At 46.0% G+C, this 18,273-nt stretch overlaps 1 protein-coding gene across 1 annotated transcript; it reads left to right on the forward strand.

Moving 5' to 3' along the window:
- The first annotated feature begins 5,276 nt into the window (after positions 1-5,276).
- CANT1 (calcium activated nucleotidase 1) lies at positions 5,277-13,190 on the forward strand. Its single transcript, XM_083148099.1, has 4 exons — positions 5,277-5,500; positions 8,546-9,202; positions 10,927-11,130; positions 12,593-13,190. The coding sequence occupies exons 2-4, from the start codon at positions 8,572-8,574 to the stop codon at positions 12,961-12,963; spliced, it is 1,206 nt and encodes a 401-aa protein (XP_083004225.1). The 5' UTR covers positions 5,277-5,500; positions 8,546-8,571; the 3' UTR covers positions 12,964-13,190.
- The last annotated feature ends 5,083 nt before the right edge of the window (positions 13,191-18,273 follow it).

Genomic DNA, 18,273 nt, shown 5'->3' on the forward strand with positions numbered 1-18,273 from the left:
CAGATTGGTACAAAAAATTGTTACACCCCTGAAGTCTCTTAAAGAGACGAAATGCGTCGGGTACTTGTTGATGTCTAAGTATAACACTCCAAGAATATTGCCAAGAAAAAGCTTGTTTTAATATTTTAATATTTGTATTTTAATAAATGATTTACATATAAAAGAAAATTCGGTACTTATGTAATATCTGGGCTCCCGTTTTTCTTATGAGACCGCTGCGCTCGCCGCGCTTCGGGCACAGTGGCTCGCTGCGCTCGCCACACTATATAAAATCAACTCCATGCGTAGTTGGATAGCAGGGGTATGAAAAATGCGGTGCATTTAACATGGGAGCCCAGATAATACATAAGTACCGAAAATTCTTATTGTTTATGGATTGGTGAAATAAGGAAAGACAGGCATTACCTTTCTATTTTTGTGTAAGGACACCGTATAACACTACTGTGTGGATATACAGTATATGTATATATATATATATTATTTATTTTTTTTCACCACTGACACCAATGTGAAGATGTTCACAATAGCACAATATATACATATCAGCATCACTGCAATGTATGAGTTGGTCAGTGGTGGTGGTAAGTAATGCATACATTGCAGGCGCAGGCCAGCAATGTATGTATTACTGCCGCCACTGCCTCACCAATGTATATTATGGTGGTAACGTATACATTGTTGTCACATGCGCACGCGTGGACCAAGCCCTTTTTGTGAGCACAGGCACGGAACGCCTGTGATTGATCGCTGCCCATTTGCTGTCTGATTGACAGCAGTGGTCATTTTGGAGGATGCCACCACCATATTCTGGGAGTTCACCAGAAAATGCAGGCGTTCCCTGGCCATTGGAAGTCGCCAATGGTCTCCATGGCGCTGCGAACAAGGGGAAAAATATTAGATGGTGACTGGTTTCTCCTTACTTGCTCGGCTGCAAATGAAATTGCAGCCCTTCACATGTAAGGAGTAGGAATATTTAATCATGGGTCATAATTTTAAAATAATGATAATAAAAGCTATATTTTAACTACAGCAATAAAAGCTCAAACCCTGTCAACAAGATAAGAGTGCCCCCACCAAGAGTATACTCACCCCGGGTTGCCAATCCTCGGTGCAGGCCGGGGATCCACAGGCAGTAGGAGCACATGACAGGTCAGACGGCAGGCGCAGATGATGCAGCTCTCCGACAGCAGTGAGGGCGCCGGAGAGTTGCGTCATCTTCATCCGCCGACTGTCCGGCCATCTCACCCGCTGCATGTGTGGATCACCAGCCTGACGCATATCTCGAGGACTGGCAACCCGGGTAAGTATCCCTACCCCTTTCACACTGGCCAGGACCCCGGGCTGAACCCGGGAACAACCCTGCTCCATAGCAGGGTTGGAAACTTTTGGCCCGGGAACCTTTCAAACCAACGCTAGTCGCGGGTTGTTCCCAGGCCCAACCCGGGAATTTAGGCTGGTGTGAAAGGGGTATTAGGGGCCCATTTATCATTGATCGCATTTACAATGCGATCTGGGTGGAATATTACTACCCAGGATCGCATTGTAAAATGCTATCCTCACGGTGGGATCTATCAGCTCCTGCTCGCAAGGGAAGGGCTTCCCTGCGATGCGCTCAGCTGGAAGCCGAGTCTTTGCATGCAAATTTAGCGTTGACCCCCCGCCAACCCCGCTGACCGCACTACCATGGTGGCAGTGTGATCAGGAGCCCAGGGATGTGAAGCCGGGCTCCCCCATGCGGGATGCAGCCGGTGGTGGTGCAGGGGGGCATAGTTACCTCCCCTCCTGCATTCTGCAGGAGACTCCCTGACATAGCAGCAATATTCCTCTCTTCCTCATTAGTCTAGCAATCTCCCTCATGTCACCTAGTGCACATTTACATTTTTTGGGGGTTAAGAGAGACAGATACATTTACAGTGAATCATCAGCACCATTTCCCAGCACTCTAGCAAGTATATCATCTTTTACTAACTGCATTGGGGCTCATCTACATTTGGATATGTAATTTTAAAAAGATTCCTCTCAGATGTAGTAGTACACACCCACGCTTCTAGGTGCCATGTTCACAATCTCTCCCTATATGGAACTAGACATGCCCTTTGGGTGGAGCATGACACGTGCCCTCAATGGGGCGCTGCACAAAATTCTACTGCCAACTATAATCTTGCTGAAACTAGTTAGGCAAGTATGCAGGGGGGATTGCAGCAGAGATCTGAGATTCCTGCTGTGGTCCCCCTTTGGTACTTTACAGTGATACTTAATATTTGTGGCTAACTTTTCGGGGATTTAGCCGCAAATACTGTTTGATAAATGCAGCTCTATGTCCACGACAAGCTTTGCCTTCATAGGATTTGGCAGTGCACAGATAAATTCTTATCTTTGAAGCAAAAGGCTGATTCTTTAAAGAATTAGGCTGAGTTGTCCAAAGGAAACCTAATTTCCCCTGAGCTCCCCCAGCAGCTGCCTGGGAGAGCTCACTATGATTTGGCCACATTGGGGCACCTGCAGTCCTTATTGGGAAGCCTCAATTTTGCATGCAGGGTGATCCCCATGAGCAGGATATTCAAAAGGAGGCTTGAGCAAGCCACTGCAGGTGTATGAAAGAAACGCCACTTTGTGCGCATCACTAGGGAAGTCAGGGTGGGGGGGAACTCCTTCAGAATTTCAATGGAGTGTGGGTCTGGCCCCAGGAGGTTCAGCCCAATCAAATAATACATTTATTTATGGATGCCACGGGAGCCACAGGCTTTGGGGCATACTGACAGGGACAGTGGTGTACGCAGGTGTGGCTGCCATTATGGGAGGCCACAGGGCTCACAAGTGACATTCTGGGGAGAGAAGCTAGCCAACAACTAGATTCAGTTCTGGTGTGACAACCTGGCAGGCGTCATCACCACCAATCCTCAGGCTGTTGAGGAGGTTGGTCGTGATCTGCCTACGGTTCAATATCAAATTTAGTGCAAAACACGTGCCGGGGGTGGAGAACGGGATAGCTGACTTTTTGTCCAGGCAGAATTGGGATGCATTCAGGGTAGCAGCAACCCACGCTAGCCCAACAGGCCTAACATGCCCCTCCTGTCTCTGGCAGGTTGCCAACCCGAGTAAGAAAGGCTGGTGGAGTGGTCACTGGCGCCAAGAACATGGAAGGCGTACAAGGCCGTCTGGGAAAGCTGGCAAAGGTCTCAAGCTACAGTAAGCTATGAGGGTAAAACCAGCCTGCAGCAGCTGCTGGCTTTCCTAGCAAAACTAAGGTGGGAGAGGGCATCTAAGGCCCAGGTGAGCAACATGCTGGCTGGCATAGCTTTCTTTCAAAAAGCTGGCAGGGAAAAAGATGAGATGAAGTCTTTTATTGTGCTAACAATAATGAGGGGCTGGGCAAGGGCGAAGGTGAGGATGCCCGACTTAAGGGAGCCAATCACTTAAGAGAGGTTGAGGACCCTGCTAGACCACATCCCAGCTGTATGCAGGGATCAGGGCAAAGAAAAAACTGTTGCAGGTGGCATTCATGATGACTTTTAGCAGGACATTTTGAATCAGCAAGCTCGTAGCGAGATCTAAGCTCATTGCAGTAGAGGGCCTGCAGCACAGAAACGGTGCAGTAACTAGTAACGCAGTGCTGTGTAAAGTGCATATATTCAGGATGTATCAGGAGGGTAAAATAAAATGGGTGTAGCGGGTGCAGGCACAGTAATGCCTCGGCATGCCCGGTGGCAGTCATCCTTGGAAGTTAGGCCTGTAGGTAGGGAACAATTTTTGGTGCATGGCAATGGGTCACCCCTGACAAAGTACCATTTTGCAACGGGAATGCCAGGTGCAAGTGGCATCTCCCGTTGTCCAGGAAAGATTATGGTTGCTGCAACTGCACTCAGTTGTAATCAGTTGCTCATTAGCTGCACAGCCTTTTTAGACTCTGGCTGCCACTGTCCAAATTACTGGGGATAGTTCCTGTTTGAACCTGTTGAACCTGTCAGCTGTGGTGTACCTGCGTGTCAGACACCTTGCCATTTCTGCAGTTTGTCCCAGCTCCCCTGCAGCCCAGATCCTGGTGTAAAGGCCCCCATACACTATGGGGGTTATTTTGGTTCACTCTTTCTGACAAATTCCTTCTTAGATGGACAAAACCATGTGCACTGCAGGGGGGCAGATGTAACATGTGCAGAGAGAATTAGATTTGGGTGGGGTTTTACTTCAAAGTGAGATCTATATTGCAGTGTAAAAATTAAGCAGTCAGTATTTTCCCTGCACAGAAACAAAATAAATCACCCAAATCTAACTCTCTCTGCACATATTATATCTGCCCCCCTGCAGTGCACATGGTTTTGTCCATCTAAGAAGGAATTTGTCAGAAAGAGTGAACCAAAATAACCCTCTATGTGATCTGGTCCCAATTTCACCCGATTCATCTGAATAGGTCAGTGAAATCGGGCCAAATCGCATCGGATCGGAGTCTGGAGGTTGGACTGGCTGCACTGGCTGCACATAAGATTTGCTAAATCTTTTGTGCAGCCGGGCAGGGGACGCTGCGAGGTGGCTGACAGGGTACACAGAGGCGGCAGACGCCGGGCAGGGGAAGCTGGAGCAGGGAGCTGTCAGTGACGTGCTGCAAGGGAAAAAAAAGCCCATACAGTGAATGTGCAGCCTGTGATTGGCTGAACGCTCTCTCAGCCAATTGCTGACTGGCTGAATGGCCGTCCCCGCCAGCCGCCTCACAGCGTCCTCCACCTCGCTGTCCGCCGCCCCCCCCCCCCCCCCCCCCTGCTCCCTCCACCTTGCAGCTCCCAGGGAGTTGTATTTGATAAATCGCAATTGACAATTATCGGTAAAAATCGGACGATATATCGGGCGATAGGTCGGAAATCGGACAATCGGCCAAAAAAATCGCTCTGCTCAGTCCCATACTCTGCATGATGTGGTGGCAGCTCTATTGATCATACCAGTGCTATTGTTGTCATAATTGAAGAAGAGGAGGGGGGTGTCTGTGCAACCAGAAACCCCCCTTCGCATACAATGCGATGGATGCTATTTTAGCTAAGAAGGCACGCCGGGATCAGAGCGTGTATGGGCACCTTTAGAGGTATTGAACTGTATGAGTTCTATTCAGTGAGCCACTATCTATGCCCATCTCTGAGACTGAGAGACAGAGAGAGAGAGACACAGAGAGAGAGAGAGAGAGAGAGAGAGACACAGACACAGACACAGACACAGACACAGACAGACAGACACACAGACAGACAGACAGACAGACAGACAGACAGACAGACACACACACACACAGAGAGACACACACACACACACACACACACAGTACGAGCGTGCATACCGTACGATTGATCCAGAGGCATGCCGGGAATTGTAGGCAGTCAACAAGGAATGCCGGGAGTTGTAGTGTACTGCCGACAGGCGGAAGTACAGGTACAGTACGGCTTCTGTGGATGGTGATTATGGATCGGTGATCTTTTGCGCTGTGCAGGGTTATACACTGGAGCCCGGGACCACATCGTCGGTGAGTTATTTGAGCTACATGATCCGGTCTATCCAGTGCTGTGGCCGGGTTAGAGATACACCATTCATGTCACAGTTACCCGTCCACCCTGGGGTATAATACATCTAGCTGTAGATGGAACAATTTAGATGCCCCCACAACTGAGCTGTAAATGCCCCCACAATTTAGCTGTAGATGCCCCATGGCCATGGAACAATTTAGACCTAACCCCGTGTCTGTCCCCACCCTAGTAGCCCACTTCAGTATCATTACCTCCTCTGTGCACGTCGCCCCCCCTATCATATAACTGCCTGCAGCCACTGCTACTGCAGCGCTACCTGGGGTCGGGTCAGAAGAGCGCTGGTACCGGGGAGATATACTGTACGTGCTGGTATGGTTGAACTAAATCACTGCTGCCACCTATGCCTGTGACAGAGGTGCCCCTTAGGATGAACCCTATGATTTAGTACATGTACATGGTTCCTGGGAAGGGGTGCTGCCTTTAATGCAGGCTTCTATTTATGTTGGGTTACCTATACCAGTGTGGTGGGGGCCAGAGCATTGAGGTGTGAGCATTAGCAATTGTGTTAGCCATGATAAAGGAAAGGCTCTGTCACCGAGAGTACAGGGTCTAGTAGGTGGAACTGAGAGAATGACTAGAGGCTGGCACACCCATACCTACGTGGTAGGTAGATCCGTGTTTGCTGGATAAACTCGTTTCTCCTAGCCTGGGAGTTGTACAGCCTGTTACTGATTAAATTGAATCATTTATTGTTATAGTTATCATTCTGCTACTAAACACCAAATGTCCACTGGCAAATATATAATCTCTATATTATGCGCAATGCATACCTCGGAGCTCAGACTGGCATAAAGATGACTACTTAGCGACAAAACTACTGTAACATAATTTTCTTACACTTTATCCTTATTTGTTAAATGACTTATATGGATAATGTAAGAAAATATTTAAAAACACTACTTCATATAATCTGTGTGCAAATGCTTATTATCTTGACAAAATCAATGTCCTAGGTTGGGGTGTTCTAACATCCGTCGCCCCTGTCCACCACACATTACCGGCTACCGCATCCATCCTAATTGCATATGCAGTTAGTAACACAAAGGGCAGAGCTGTCCTTTGTGATGCGGCGCCGTCCTGCAGCTTCCAGGACTGAGACCCGGAAGTCCCGCGCATGTGCAGAGTGACGGCGCTGGCCGCAGAGCATGCTGGAAGAAGCCCATAGGGTATCGCCAGCAAAAGCTAGCGATTCCCTCCACAGCGGTGCCCCGGTGGAGGGGCGTAGTGCATACGAAAATGCTGTATAAACTCTGATAACTACATTTTTAGCTTTAGATTACAGTGTACACAAACTTTGTTTTACACTATATTGTATTAAATTAACTTCAGGCTATGAGGGATATTCAATCCCAGGTCAAGACTGTCGGGACGTCCCGGCAGACCTGACCCTGTCCTGTTCTCAGCCTGCTCGACAGCAAATCGGCAGGCAGGATTCAATGTCCCACCTACCAAGTGCGAGAAACGCCTGTGGATCGTTGAGATCTGGTCATGAGCTTGACAATTTACGGCCGTTCTCAGCAAAACGAGCCCGGCTACTATTAAAGTCGGGCTAGTTTTTTCAATGCTGTCGGGAAAGGCAGCACTGAACATTGAATAGGCACCCGCCGCTATTTTCCTCTTGGAAATAGCAGCCGGGGATTGAATACCCCCCACATGTGTATAAAGTATATAGAAAAATGTATTCTCTCTTTAGACTTGGGTCCTATATACCTGAAGGATACCCACACAAGCACTGCTAAAATGTACAAACTCTGCACAGTTCGGGCCATGGTGGGAATTGAACCCATGACCTCAGTACTGTGAGGCAGCAATGCTAATACATAAAACCGGATGCTGCCCTTTACCTTTACAGCAATATAAAGCCCATTGCTTTATATGGCTGGTGATTTTGTTGAGTGTGTTGTCACCTGGAAAACTGGATGCAAAGGGGATTTCTATAGAGCAGCGGTTCTCAAACTGTGGGTCCTGACCCCAAAGTGGGTCCTGAACTTCTCAGCATGGGGTTACGACTACATGTTGCTGACCATCAGGCTGATGACTTTTCTAATCTCAGTCAGTGATTCAAGGAGTCTGAAAAGTCGGTTGAATTGTCTGTTATTTTAGACTCTTCCCATCAGTTTGTGCCTTCACAATGCTGCCATGTATGTGCTGTCTGCGGACTACACATGTGATGTGATGACCTCCTGCAGTAACTTACTGGGGTCCGGTAATTATTTTTAATGTCTGATGGGGTCCCAGAGCAAAATAGTTTGAGGACGCCTGCTATAGAGCAAGCATATCCAAACAATGGCCCTCCAGCTGTTGTGAAACTACACATCCCAGCATGCCTTCCCATTGTTTTATCATAAGATACTGTAGGATGAAATTGGGGAGTTCAAAGACATGGCAGTGTTCTGACCAAGTAAGTTAAGGTCCATACACACTGGGCGACTATGCCCAGCGTGTATGGACAGCGATGACTACGTTCATTGCTGGGGGGGGGGGGAAGCCACTCGGTGCATACACACTGAGCGGCTTTCCCCCTGCCCGGCGCCGACAACGGGGGATGACGAATTTGCATAGCGCAGAGCTATACAAAGCTGTCCTCAATAGTCTGGGGGTAGTGCTGCGCTCAATCTTTGGATAGTGGTAACGGTAGGAGAAGGTATAGAATAAATAATAAGTGATATTTAAATGATTAATTAAATGGGTGAGAAATCTAAAAAATGTGTGTAATTCAGATGGATCTGAACAACAATTGAATGTCCTCAAAGCCACTCATCTGCTGGTAATACCAGTAGATGAACGGCTTTCCCGGTGATGATGCGATGACTCATTGCCGGGGCATACACTCTGGGCGGCTTTGAGCTGAAAGCCGCTCAAAACAGCACGTTCACCTCAAAGTTGCCCAGTGTGTATGGGCCTTCAGGGTTAAAAAAAAGTAGTAATTTGTATATTATTTATTTATTATTTCTTTCCTAATTCTGTCTGTCTGTTTTCATCAGGGTTTGGCTAACCACATTGATGCCTTATGAATTCCTACACACTGCTGGAATGTAAAGAGTCTATGAACCCCCTGCGGATCAGTGTGGGTGGTCTTCCTGTTCTGGCCTCCATGACAAAGACTGCAGACCCCCGTTTCCGGCCACGCTGGCGTGCCATTGTGCTGTCTGGAGTTTGCTTAGCACTGATACTGCTCTTGCTCTGCTTTCATCGGTCCTCAAGTCCACCAATTGCAGGCGCCAATGTTCACAATTGGAGAGTGGGCCAGCTTCTAGCTGGTCAACTCTATAATGACACATACCCACTTACCCCTCCCCAGAGGACCCCTGATGGACTTCGATACCAAATTGCAGTCATTGCTGACTTAGATACTGATTCTCGCAGCTCTAAAGACAACACGTGGTTCAGTTACCTGAAAAAAGGTCACCTAACTCTGTTTAATAGCGGAGACCATGTCACAGTGGAATGGGATAAAGAGGACATTGTCTTGGAGACTCATTTAGCAGAGAAAGGGCGAGGAATGGAGCTATCTGAGCTAATCGTGTTTAATGGAAAGTTGTACTCTGTAGATGATCGCACGGGGATAGTGTACAGACTGGAGGGAAGCAAAGCTGTGCCATGGGTCATACTAACAGATGGAGACGGAACTGTGGATAAAGGTAAGTGAATTATAGAGAGAATTCTGATGCATATATAGAAACAAATCTTTGAAGATACATAGGGCGGGTTTCTCTAAGCTAAAAATGCCTGTTATCGGGTTTTTACCACATTGTGGGATACTCCAATGACCCCCTGCGGGTTACCGCGACGGGGGGCATTGCCAGCAAAAGCTGGCTATGCCCGATAGAAGCCTATGGGCTTCTACCGGGACCCACCGCCGCCCCCGAACGGACCCCCGCCAACCTCCCCTCACCTGTGTCCAGGCAGCACAGCCCAGACACAGGTGAGGGGAAGTTATAGGGCCTTTATTCTAGTTCACTATTTCTGACAAAATCCTTCTTAGATGGAAAAAATCATGTGCACTGCAGGTGGGGCAGATGTAACTTGTGCAGAGAGAATTAGATTTGGGTGGGGTTTTACTTCAAAGTGAGATCTATATTGCAGTATAAAAATAAAACAGTCAGTATTGTCCCTGCACAGAAACAAAATAACTCATCTGCCCCCTGCAGTGCACATGGTTTTGTCCATCTAAGAAGGATTTTGTCAGAAAGAGTGAACTAGAATAAGGCCCATAGTGAGTTGTGTGCTCTGAAATCAGAGAATTGGGTAAGACCGCTATGGCTGCCTATCCAGCGTTCTTCTATACAAGTAGTTTCCAACTTTTTTGATATACACACCTACCACCAAATGTCAATAGGGATAGCATCACCTGAATAAGAGCAGTGACGTCCTTGTGGTAGTCCTGTAACCCTAAAGCCTTCCCTTTTTGTTTTTCCTAGTAGAAGTTGTCTTATTAAATAGTAGTGTTCATTCTAGCAAAAACAAATATAAAAGAAAATATTTGAGCGCTGATTGTTTTATTTTGCACTGCAGCTGCTCCCAACAAAGGGGGATTACCAAAACCCCTTTAGACAATATGAACAATGGGTAAAAGAAAGAGTGGAGCAGCGCTTTACAAAATAATATTCAATTTATAAAAAAATCTATATAATCTAATTTCAAGTGGCCACTGTGACAGACAAGACAAACATACATATAATATGAGCAATGCTCAATGAAAAAGTTCCTTGTATTAGGATATTAGTATGCATTCATTCTTGTAAGTCAATTGATGGTAACACACACCGGTCAATTTGATTATTTGTAATCCACAACTTTGATTTGTGTCCCCCACTCATGTGCACGTTACTGGCAAATAAGCAACACAATTGAGGGTTTAATAGCAGAATGGGGATCCGGTTCTTGGTACCTGTAGATTCACTCCGACCGCTCTTAGTTGATAGTCTCCGCGGTCTTACTGAGTGCTGCCATCTACTCAGGTCTGCCTCAGTCACCAATAGCTGAGGCAGACCTGAGTAGATGACAGCACTCAGATAAGACCGCGGAGACAATCAACTAAGAGCGGTCGGAGACATGGCCATCTCCCCTAACATACAATTTTGGGGTGAAATGCACTTACGGAATACTGTACGCATCCTTTCCCCGGAAAGCACATCACTGGGGACCCCACATTCCATACTATATCGGACGATGAGAGTGTCCTGAGCGACATGACAAAACAACAGAATTTTGCATCGAAAATAGGCATTGCTGCAGAAATGTTCTTTGTCGACTCGTGAAATCTTTGAGAATCGATCCCGTACACGATCATCTGTACTTTGTGTGATGTCCCACATTCTGTCTATTTGAAACCTATCCACATTCTGTCTCCTTCTTACTACAGGTTTTAAAGCAGAGTGGCTTGCAGTGAAAGATGAACGTCTTTATGTAGGTGGACTAGGGAAGGAGTGGACGACAACAACTGGCAAGGTGCTCAATGAAAACCCTGAGTGGATAAAGGTGATTGGTTCTCGGGGTGATGTCCAGCACTACAACTGGGTTCCTAATTACAACATGTTGCGGGAAGCTGCTGGAATACAGCCTCCAGGTAAATGAATGAATAGTGGAAGATGGCAATTGTAACTTGACATGTAACGTGGAAAACCCCAAACTGCATAATAACCATTTCCTTGAGAGCATTTTTATAACAGATCAAGGCCAACAATACTTGCAGAGTAACAAAATATCTATAAACCTTTTTAGGATTAAAATTGTTGCCTTCCTTCTGTGGCTTTACTGCTATATCATGCTGTAGGAGTCTGCTGTAGAAGCATCTCTGATTCTCTCATTGAAAAGAAATTATTTCTAAAGGTATTTTTCTCGTGATTGTGTAGGACTACGATAGGTTGTATATTTTACTATTCTGTAAGATTGAAGAAAGACAGGTTCTTCAAGTTAAACCTTTCTACATTCTTTTTATGTTGACACAATGGAATGCAACTTTTACCAGCTTCTCTGCAGCAGTATAGATTAAAGGCCCATACACACTAGACAATTTCCAGCTGAAAATCACTCATTTTGAGCGATTTTCAGCTGAAAATTGCCCAGTGTGTATGGGCTACAGATCATCGCTAGCAAAGTCTCCCGTCTGCTGGTTTTACCAGCATGCCAGCGAAGATGGCTGGTGTATCAGCCCTCATCGCTGTGTGTGTACGCCCCTACGACCGCCGGGCTGAAAGACTAGCCACTTTGAGCCTGACAGACTGCCCAGTTGCCTACACTTCTCCCTTCCCCTGAAGTGCTGCTCCCTCCCCCTGCTCCGTATACATACAGAGCAGGGAGGAAAAGCCAATGCCGTCCGCCCTAATGTCCATCAGCCTATCCCCATCTGCAGCAGTGGCAGCACCACCTCCTGGTGCCCTTTTCCCTCCCCGACTTCCCCTGCTCCGTATACTCACGCCCGCCGTCCGCAGCAGCTCAAGGTCCGCCGTCTGCACGGCAGCTCCCACTCCCCTTCTCCCTCCCCCTGATCTGTATATTCACGGAGCAGAAACGAAAAGCCGTCTGCCGCCCGCCCGGTCCAATCAGTCACCCGCAGAAGCTCCAGCTTCCCCGTCTGCGGTGGCTCCGGCTCCCCTGCGTGCAGCAGCACGGGGGGGGGGGGGGGGACACCCACCACTCAAAGAGCTAAAAAATATGAGGCGGTAATGTATGGCCAGCACTGTATACATTACAGCCAACACTGCCCACCAACGTACATTGTGTAATGGGGGTAACACAGCAATATATGCTTTACCACCGCCACTGTCAAATGCCTGTGATCTCTGGTCATTTGCGGTTTTATTGACAGCAGGCAGTCATTTTGGGGCATGCCAATGTCATTTTCTGGGAGATCACCAGAAAATTACGGTGTGCCCCAGCCATTCGGAGTCATCGGCGCCCACTGAATACAGAAATATTGTTGCAGCAAAGTAAAAATAACGTTTGCTGACAAGACAATGTGCACTGCTTTAGATTTTAGTGTCCTATGATTGCTGATCTGTATTCATACCTCTGTGTCCAACATTCAGGATACCTTATCCACGAGTCTGCAGCTTGGAGTGACTCTCTGCATAGCTGGTTTTTCCTTCCACGTCGAGCCAGTAAAGAAAGATACAGCGAAGTAGAGGATGAACAGCGCGGCGCCAACATACTTCTCCGTGCCTCTGCCGATTTCTCTGATATTGCACTTTCTCACGTAGGGACACAAATATCTACCCATGGTTTCTCATCATTTAAATTTATCCCTGGCACAGATGATCAAATAATCGTGGCTCTGAAGTCAGAAGAAAACAAAGGGCAGGTGGCTACATACATCACTGTCTTTATTCTGGATGGTCGAGTTCTGTTACCCGAGACGAAGATTGGGAACATCAAATATGAAGGAATTGAGTTTATCTGATGTTATGTTCCATTAGTTGTACTGTAAAACGATGTGCTCACAGATGTGATTGTATGCTCATCCAAATGCCATTTTGCCATATACTGTACTGCGATTACTGACACTATTTATAAATGAGGTGACTGAATCACTTTAGGTTTCACAGATTTATCTGCATAAATGTTTAGAATGTACTGTACTACAGAAAAACTGATGACATCATTTTTATTAAACATATTTTTATTACATGCTTTTGTTATTGTATAGATTTTGTGTAGACCAGGTGTGGTACTCCAGGTGCTGTGAAAGTACGTATACAAGCATGCCCTGCCACAGTTTTAGCAGTCCATAACCGCTAAAGTCTGGCAAAAGCACTATATAGTTCAACACCAGCTGGAGTGCCAAATGTTACCTACCCCTAGATGAACATTTTTACTTACATGCTTTTTGTAAGATATGTCCAGACCACTGACTTCCGTGAATTATTTTTCATTTATACTTCTTGCACTTCCTCTATTAGGTGCCTCTTGTACATTTTTTGTTTTAAAAGCGATCTGACTAGATCGCTTAGAATTTAAGCACATATTGCCCTGTGTGTTTACCCCGCAGCACCGGCGATGTGCAATACCTTGCGGCGCTATCGTCTGACTAGATCTTGACTACATGCAGTTGAAATTTAGTCATATCGCCAGTGTTCTCACCAGAGAACCCTGGTCCACACACATCGCTGTGTGCTGAGCAATCTGTGTTGAGCGATCTGTGCTAACAAGTATCGCTTAGCTAGAGGCACCCGTCACTGTGTACAGGGCTTAACAATTGTGTACGGGCTTATCAAATATGTAATTTATTATTATTATTATTATTATTTTAAAGTACAAAACCTTGTCAGTGAAATTATCAAGATCTGTTCCTGCTCATACTGGTTTATAGAAATGTTCCCATAAGCTAGCGCTAAAATAGGGCCCATAGCGGTTCCCATAACTGGTATAAAGCATTCCCCTTGTATGATAAAAGCACTGGTAAATAGGAGTTATGTTTGTCCCAGATTTTTGACACATGTGATTTAAACCCAAAGGAATGTCTGTTTCTGCTGAACAGATGTGAGTATAGCTGGATAATGGGTCCTGGTGGTATGGGTGTAAGAAAGAATGGAGGACTCCACCATAAAGCCCATTATGTGTTTTTAGGCCTTCATCCTAAGAGCAAGCTACTTGGTGCTTGCACCTGTAAGAGGTTAATATAAGTTGCTGATATAAGCTGTGTTAGGGCTTAGCTCTGTGTCTCACTACCTGGGGACTATTATGAGGCAATGGGCCTTATTCTAGTTCACTCTTTGGGCCTTATTCTAGTTCACTCTTAGAGGCAAATTCCTTCTCAGATGGACAAAACCATGTGCACTGCAGGGGAGGCAGATGTAACAGGTGCAGATAGAATTAGATTTTGGTGAGTTATTTTGATTCTGTGCAGGGAAAATACTGACTGCTTTATTTTTACACTGCAATATAGATCTCACTTTGAAGAAAAACCCCACCCAAATCTAATTCTCTCTGCACAAGTAACATCTGCCCCTCCTGCAGTGCACATGGTTTTGTCCATTTGAGAAGGAATTTGCCTCTTATACGGCCTACACACATGCCGATATTAAGGCATTTTCTAAGCGATTTTGCTTAGTTTGGCAAAGTCGCTTAGAAAATGCCCTCACCTCGGTGTGTGTGTGGGGACTATATCGGCAGCAATGGGCGTCCCCGCGCGTCTTTATCGCTGGCCGAGATTGATGGACAGTGTCCATCAATCTCGGCATCGGCAGGGTTCTCCCACCAGAGAACACTGGCGCTGTCTGCTCGCTTAGCACACAGAGCTGACAGCTCGCTCTGTGTGTGGGCTGTAAGCTCTGTGTGCTAGGCGATAGCGGCGCAGCACAGCCCGACCTAGCATAGCTAGGTAGCCCTGCACACATCGCTATGTGTGTAGGGCCCATAAGAGTGAACTAAAATAAGGCCCAATGTGATTTACTGACTGTAAGTATTGTGAAAATATCTGTGGTATGGGCATTTGGTCCTACTGTCCGAGAGATGGGATCTATTATATTTAGTGCCCAGATGGGCTAGGATTTCTTTTTATATTTTGTTTTATACTGCATAAAGGTAGCCGTGGCTAGGTTGCACAAAAACCCTGGACTGGTGTGCTGTTTTCCTGGCTGCTGTGTGTTTTGAGGTGCCCATCTACCCCAGTACTAGATGGCACCCCTACCCTGATCGCCTCAGATTTGATACATACATTTTTTTTTTTAAGTAGTGCTACAATGACTTCAATAGGCGGGCCTTTAGGGCCTTATACTAAAGCTTGTCTTACTGCCTCAACTCTGTTTTCATGAGGAATCACTATATAAAGAAAACACACATCAAGTGTCCCCAACATACTATCAAATAGCAAATTGTTAATCTTATATAAGCTAAAAAATGGCCTGCATGTCTTTCTTTACTGTTGTGAACTGTAGATGTCTTTGTACTGGAATCGGGGTAAATTGGAGAAGGCCTGGTAACAGGTAGATAACAGAGCGGCTTAATTTAGTCCTTCCTCATATAGGGGCCCATTTATCAAGTAATATTTGCAGCTAAATCCCCGAAAACACTAGTTTTCGGGGGTTAACCGCAAAAAATAAGTATCACCTAAATGTATTAAGTGGGACCGCAGCAGGAATCTCCGATCCCCCCCCCCCCCTGCAGCGCCGCCGGCCGCATCCCCTATAGGTTTCTATGGGGATGCGAAGCTGCCCGATGTATCAACATTGGGCAGCCCGGCATCGCACCCCTGGGCTATCGCCATTCTGATATGGCGATAGCCCATTGTAGCCTATGGCTACACATCGCACTGCCCGAGCGGCAGTGCGGTCAGCGGGGTCGCGGGGGGGGTCAGTGCATAACCGCGCATGTGCAGACCCCCCGGCTTCCGGCTCAGGCATCGCAGGGACGGGCTCCTTTCGGAGCCCTGTCCCTGCGCCTGCCAGATGATACATCCCGGCGGTATTGCAGGGTACCGCAATGCGATGTCGGGCGATGTCACCGTGCCGGCATCGCATTCCAATGATAAATGCGCCCCTCAGACAGATGTTTGTGAATATTCAGTTCAGGTTGCTCAGATCACTAGGTTGTGTAACAAAGTAAATGGACAGTGTGGCAGAGATAGCTGGGTTGCAGAGCAGAACCAGCAGCACAGGTAACAGGGATTGCTGGTTTGCAGGGCAGAACCAGCAGCATGGGTAACATGGGTTGCAGGGTAGGACAAGTACCTGTAGCACAGGATTAAAATAGTAAATACCTTTTATAGGTATTATCAGGCGCACCTTGTATTTATAATCAATCTTTTATTAGAATTATAGATAATTGAATATCAACCACAGCTTTGATGCTGCTCCCAAAAAAACAGAAAAATCTGAACCTTAGAACCTAAAAGTTAAAAAACAGAGAGAGCACTGTATTGATCTAATTTACTTGTTTTTATTTATTATTATTATAAAGATAATATTTTAAATTTTATCGCATATATAATAACACAATACTAAAACAATAATTAAGACTACCTTAAAATATTACAATAAATGTTACATTCATTAATTTCTCAATATGCAACAGCATCCCCCTTATTGAAACACTTATATTAATAAATTTCTCTCTGGGCTCCTCAGACCCATTTGGACATATTGTGACTTCCCATATATATGGATAGTGTTTAAATATCTTTTTCCTCCTTTTATATTACCGGCTGCTGGCTTGGTGCGGTGTTGAGAAATGGTGTTTGGAAGTGCCCGCTTCTACCGGCGTTGCTCCAATGGAAGGGAGCCGGTGCCGGGAGCAGACACGCCGTGGGGAAGGAGATGGTAAATTGATCCTGTAACCGCTCACACCAGCGTGACTCCGTTGGAATGGGAGCCAGCGTCACCCCAGGTCAACATTGCTTGGTGACCATATCATACAGCCCACCAAGAACGTTTGCAAGCTGGTGGACCATTAGAGGCTGGCATTCCTCTAACGCGGTGGCTGCAGGGTGACAAGATACACCCCGCTGGTCCCTAGCGCCAAAGACTACCTTTTTGTTTTCACGGTATCTTTGTTTCTGCCTAAGTCTTGGCAGCTGGGAAAAGTGTGGTGTAAATATGAATCTTTCATGCTATGCGGACAGATTACAGAGGAGACAGGATCTGTTGCGTAACTATGAAAGTGGTAAACCCACTATAAATACTCCCCATGACGAATTTTTGGTATACTCAGGCCGCCTGGAGGAATTAATAAAAATCTGAATGCAGACACTGGTGGGACAAAACTTCCTTAACCAAGTACATTGAGAATGGCAAAATTCCACGCGGACTAAGAATATCCAAATCTTTGTCTTTCCATGATGATCCCAAATTATCATGGAATTATCCCAAATTATTGGAAAAATGGGAGGACACCCTGGATAAATGTTCCTTCGCTTTAATGCAAGTGCTGGTTGACTACAGGGAAAATAAACTGAAGGAAATTGAAAAAGAAATTAAAACTACACAGGATGCTATATCCAAATTTAAGGATGAACCCTATTATAAGGAAAAAGAGTCAGTCGTTAACACCAGACTAGAACAATATGAGAAGGAGATAGTGGCGAGAAAAGAGAAAAAATTTAATAGGGACTTAAATGACTACAGTACCAACCAAGTAAGGGATTACAATAAAAAAATACGGGAGTAAGAGCACAACTGGATCCCAAATAGGAAAAACAGGGACACACGAGAAATCGTGCGAGAGCAACCAAGATCACGCATTCCCTCCAGAAATAGGAGACAATACACTGATGGATATAACTATACGGATGAATCGATTGATTCACCAAGGAGGAATCAAGAGGGGAGTCTCCCAAACTGGAGACGAGTCATGTATCAGAGAAATAAGAGAGGGAGCCCAAATAGATACAAATATCCGAGTGAGTCAGGTCAACAAAAACATTTTTTAGAGAGAGGAAGGAGGATGGAGAGACCCCCAGAGGCCCCATACAGCCAATATCAACATCCAAATCGATTCAAAACCCTTACAAGAACACCAAAAAGGGCAAGGGATTCAGACCTAGAGGGAAACAGGGAGGAAAGAGAAAGCCACCACAAAAACCAGAGATACAAATAGAACCAGTAGGGGTCTTCAATCTTTCCTCAAAAGAACTCTCAGATATTGAACTGGGGGTCCTATCAAAAGGTATGAAATTTGTCCCGACATCAGCACCCAATTATTTTGAGCTGTTCATAGAGCTAAACAGATTTGTAAGAGCTCTGTGTCGAACCCGATACTTCGCCATAAATAAAAA

The sequence above is a fragment of the Crinia signifera genome, chromosome 6 (genome assembly GCF_055691185.1).
Source record: "Crinia signifera chromosome 6, ASM5569118v1, whole genome shotgun sequence".
In the NCBI taxonomy this organism is placed as follows: Eukaryota; Metazoa; Chordata; class Amphibia; order Anura; family Myobatrachidae; genus Crinia; species Crinia signifera.

Excerpts from the sequence above, each read along its gene's own strand:
- CANT1 (XM_083148099.1), top strand. The coding sequence starts at position 8,572 with ATGAATTCCTACACACTGCTGGAATGTAAAGAGTCTATGAACCCCCTG. Across the intron at positions 9,203-10,926 it reads AGACGGAACTGTGGATAAAG|GTTTTAAAGCAGAGTGGCTT; the intron begins GTAAGTGAATTA and ends TTCTTACTACAG. Across the intron at positions 11,131-12,592 it reads TGCTGGAATACAGCCTCCAG|GATACCTTATCCACGAGTCT; the intron begins GTAAATGAATGA and ends TCCAACATTCAG.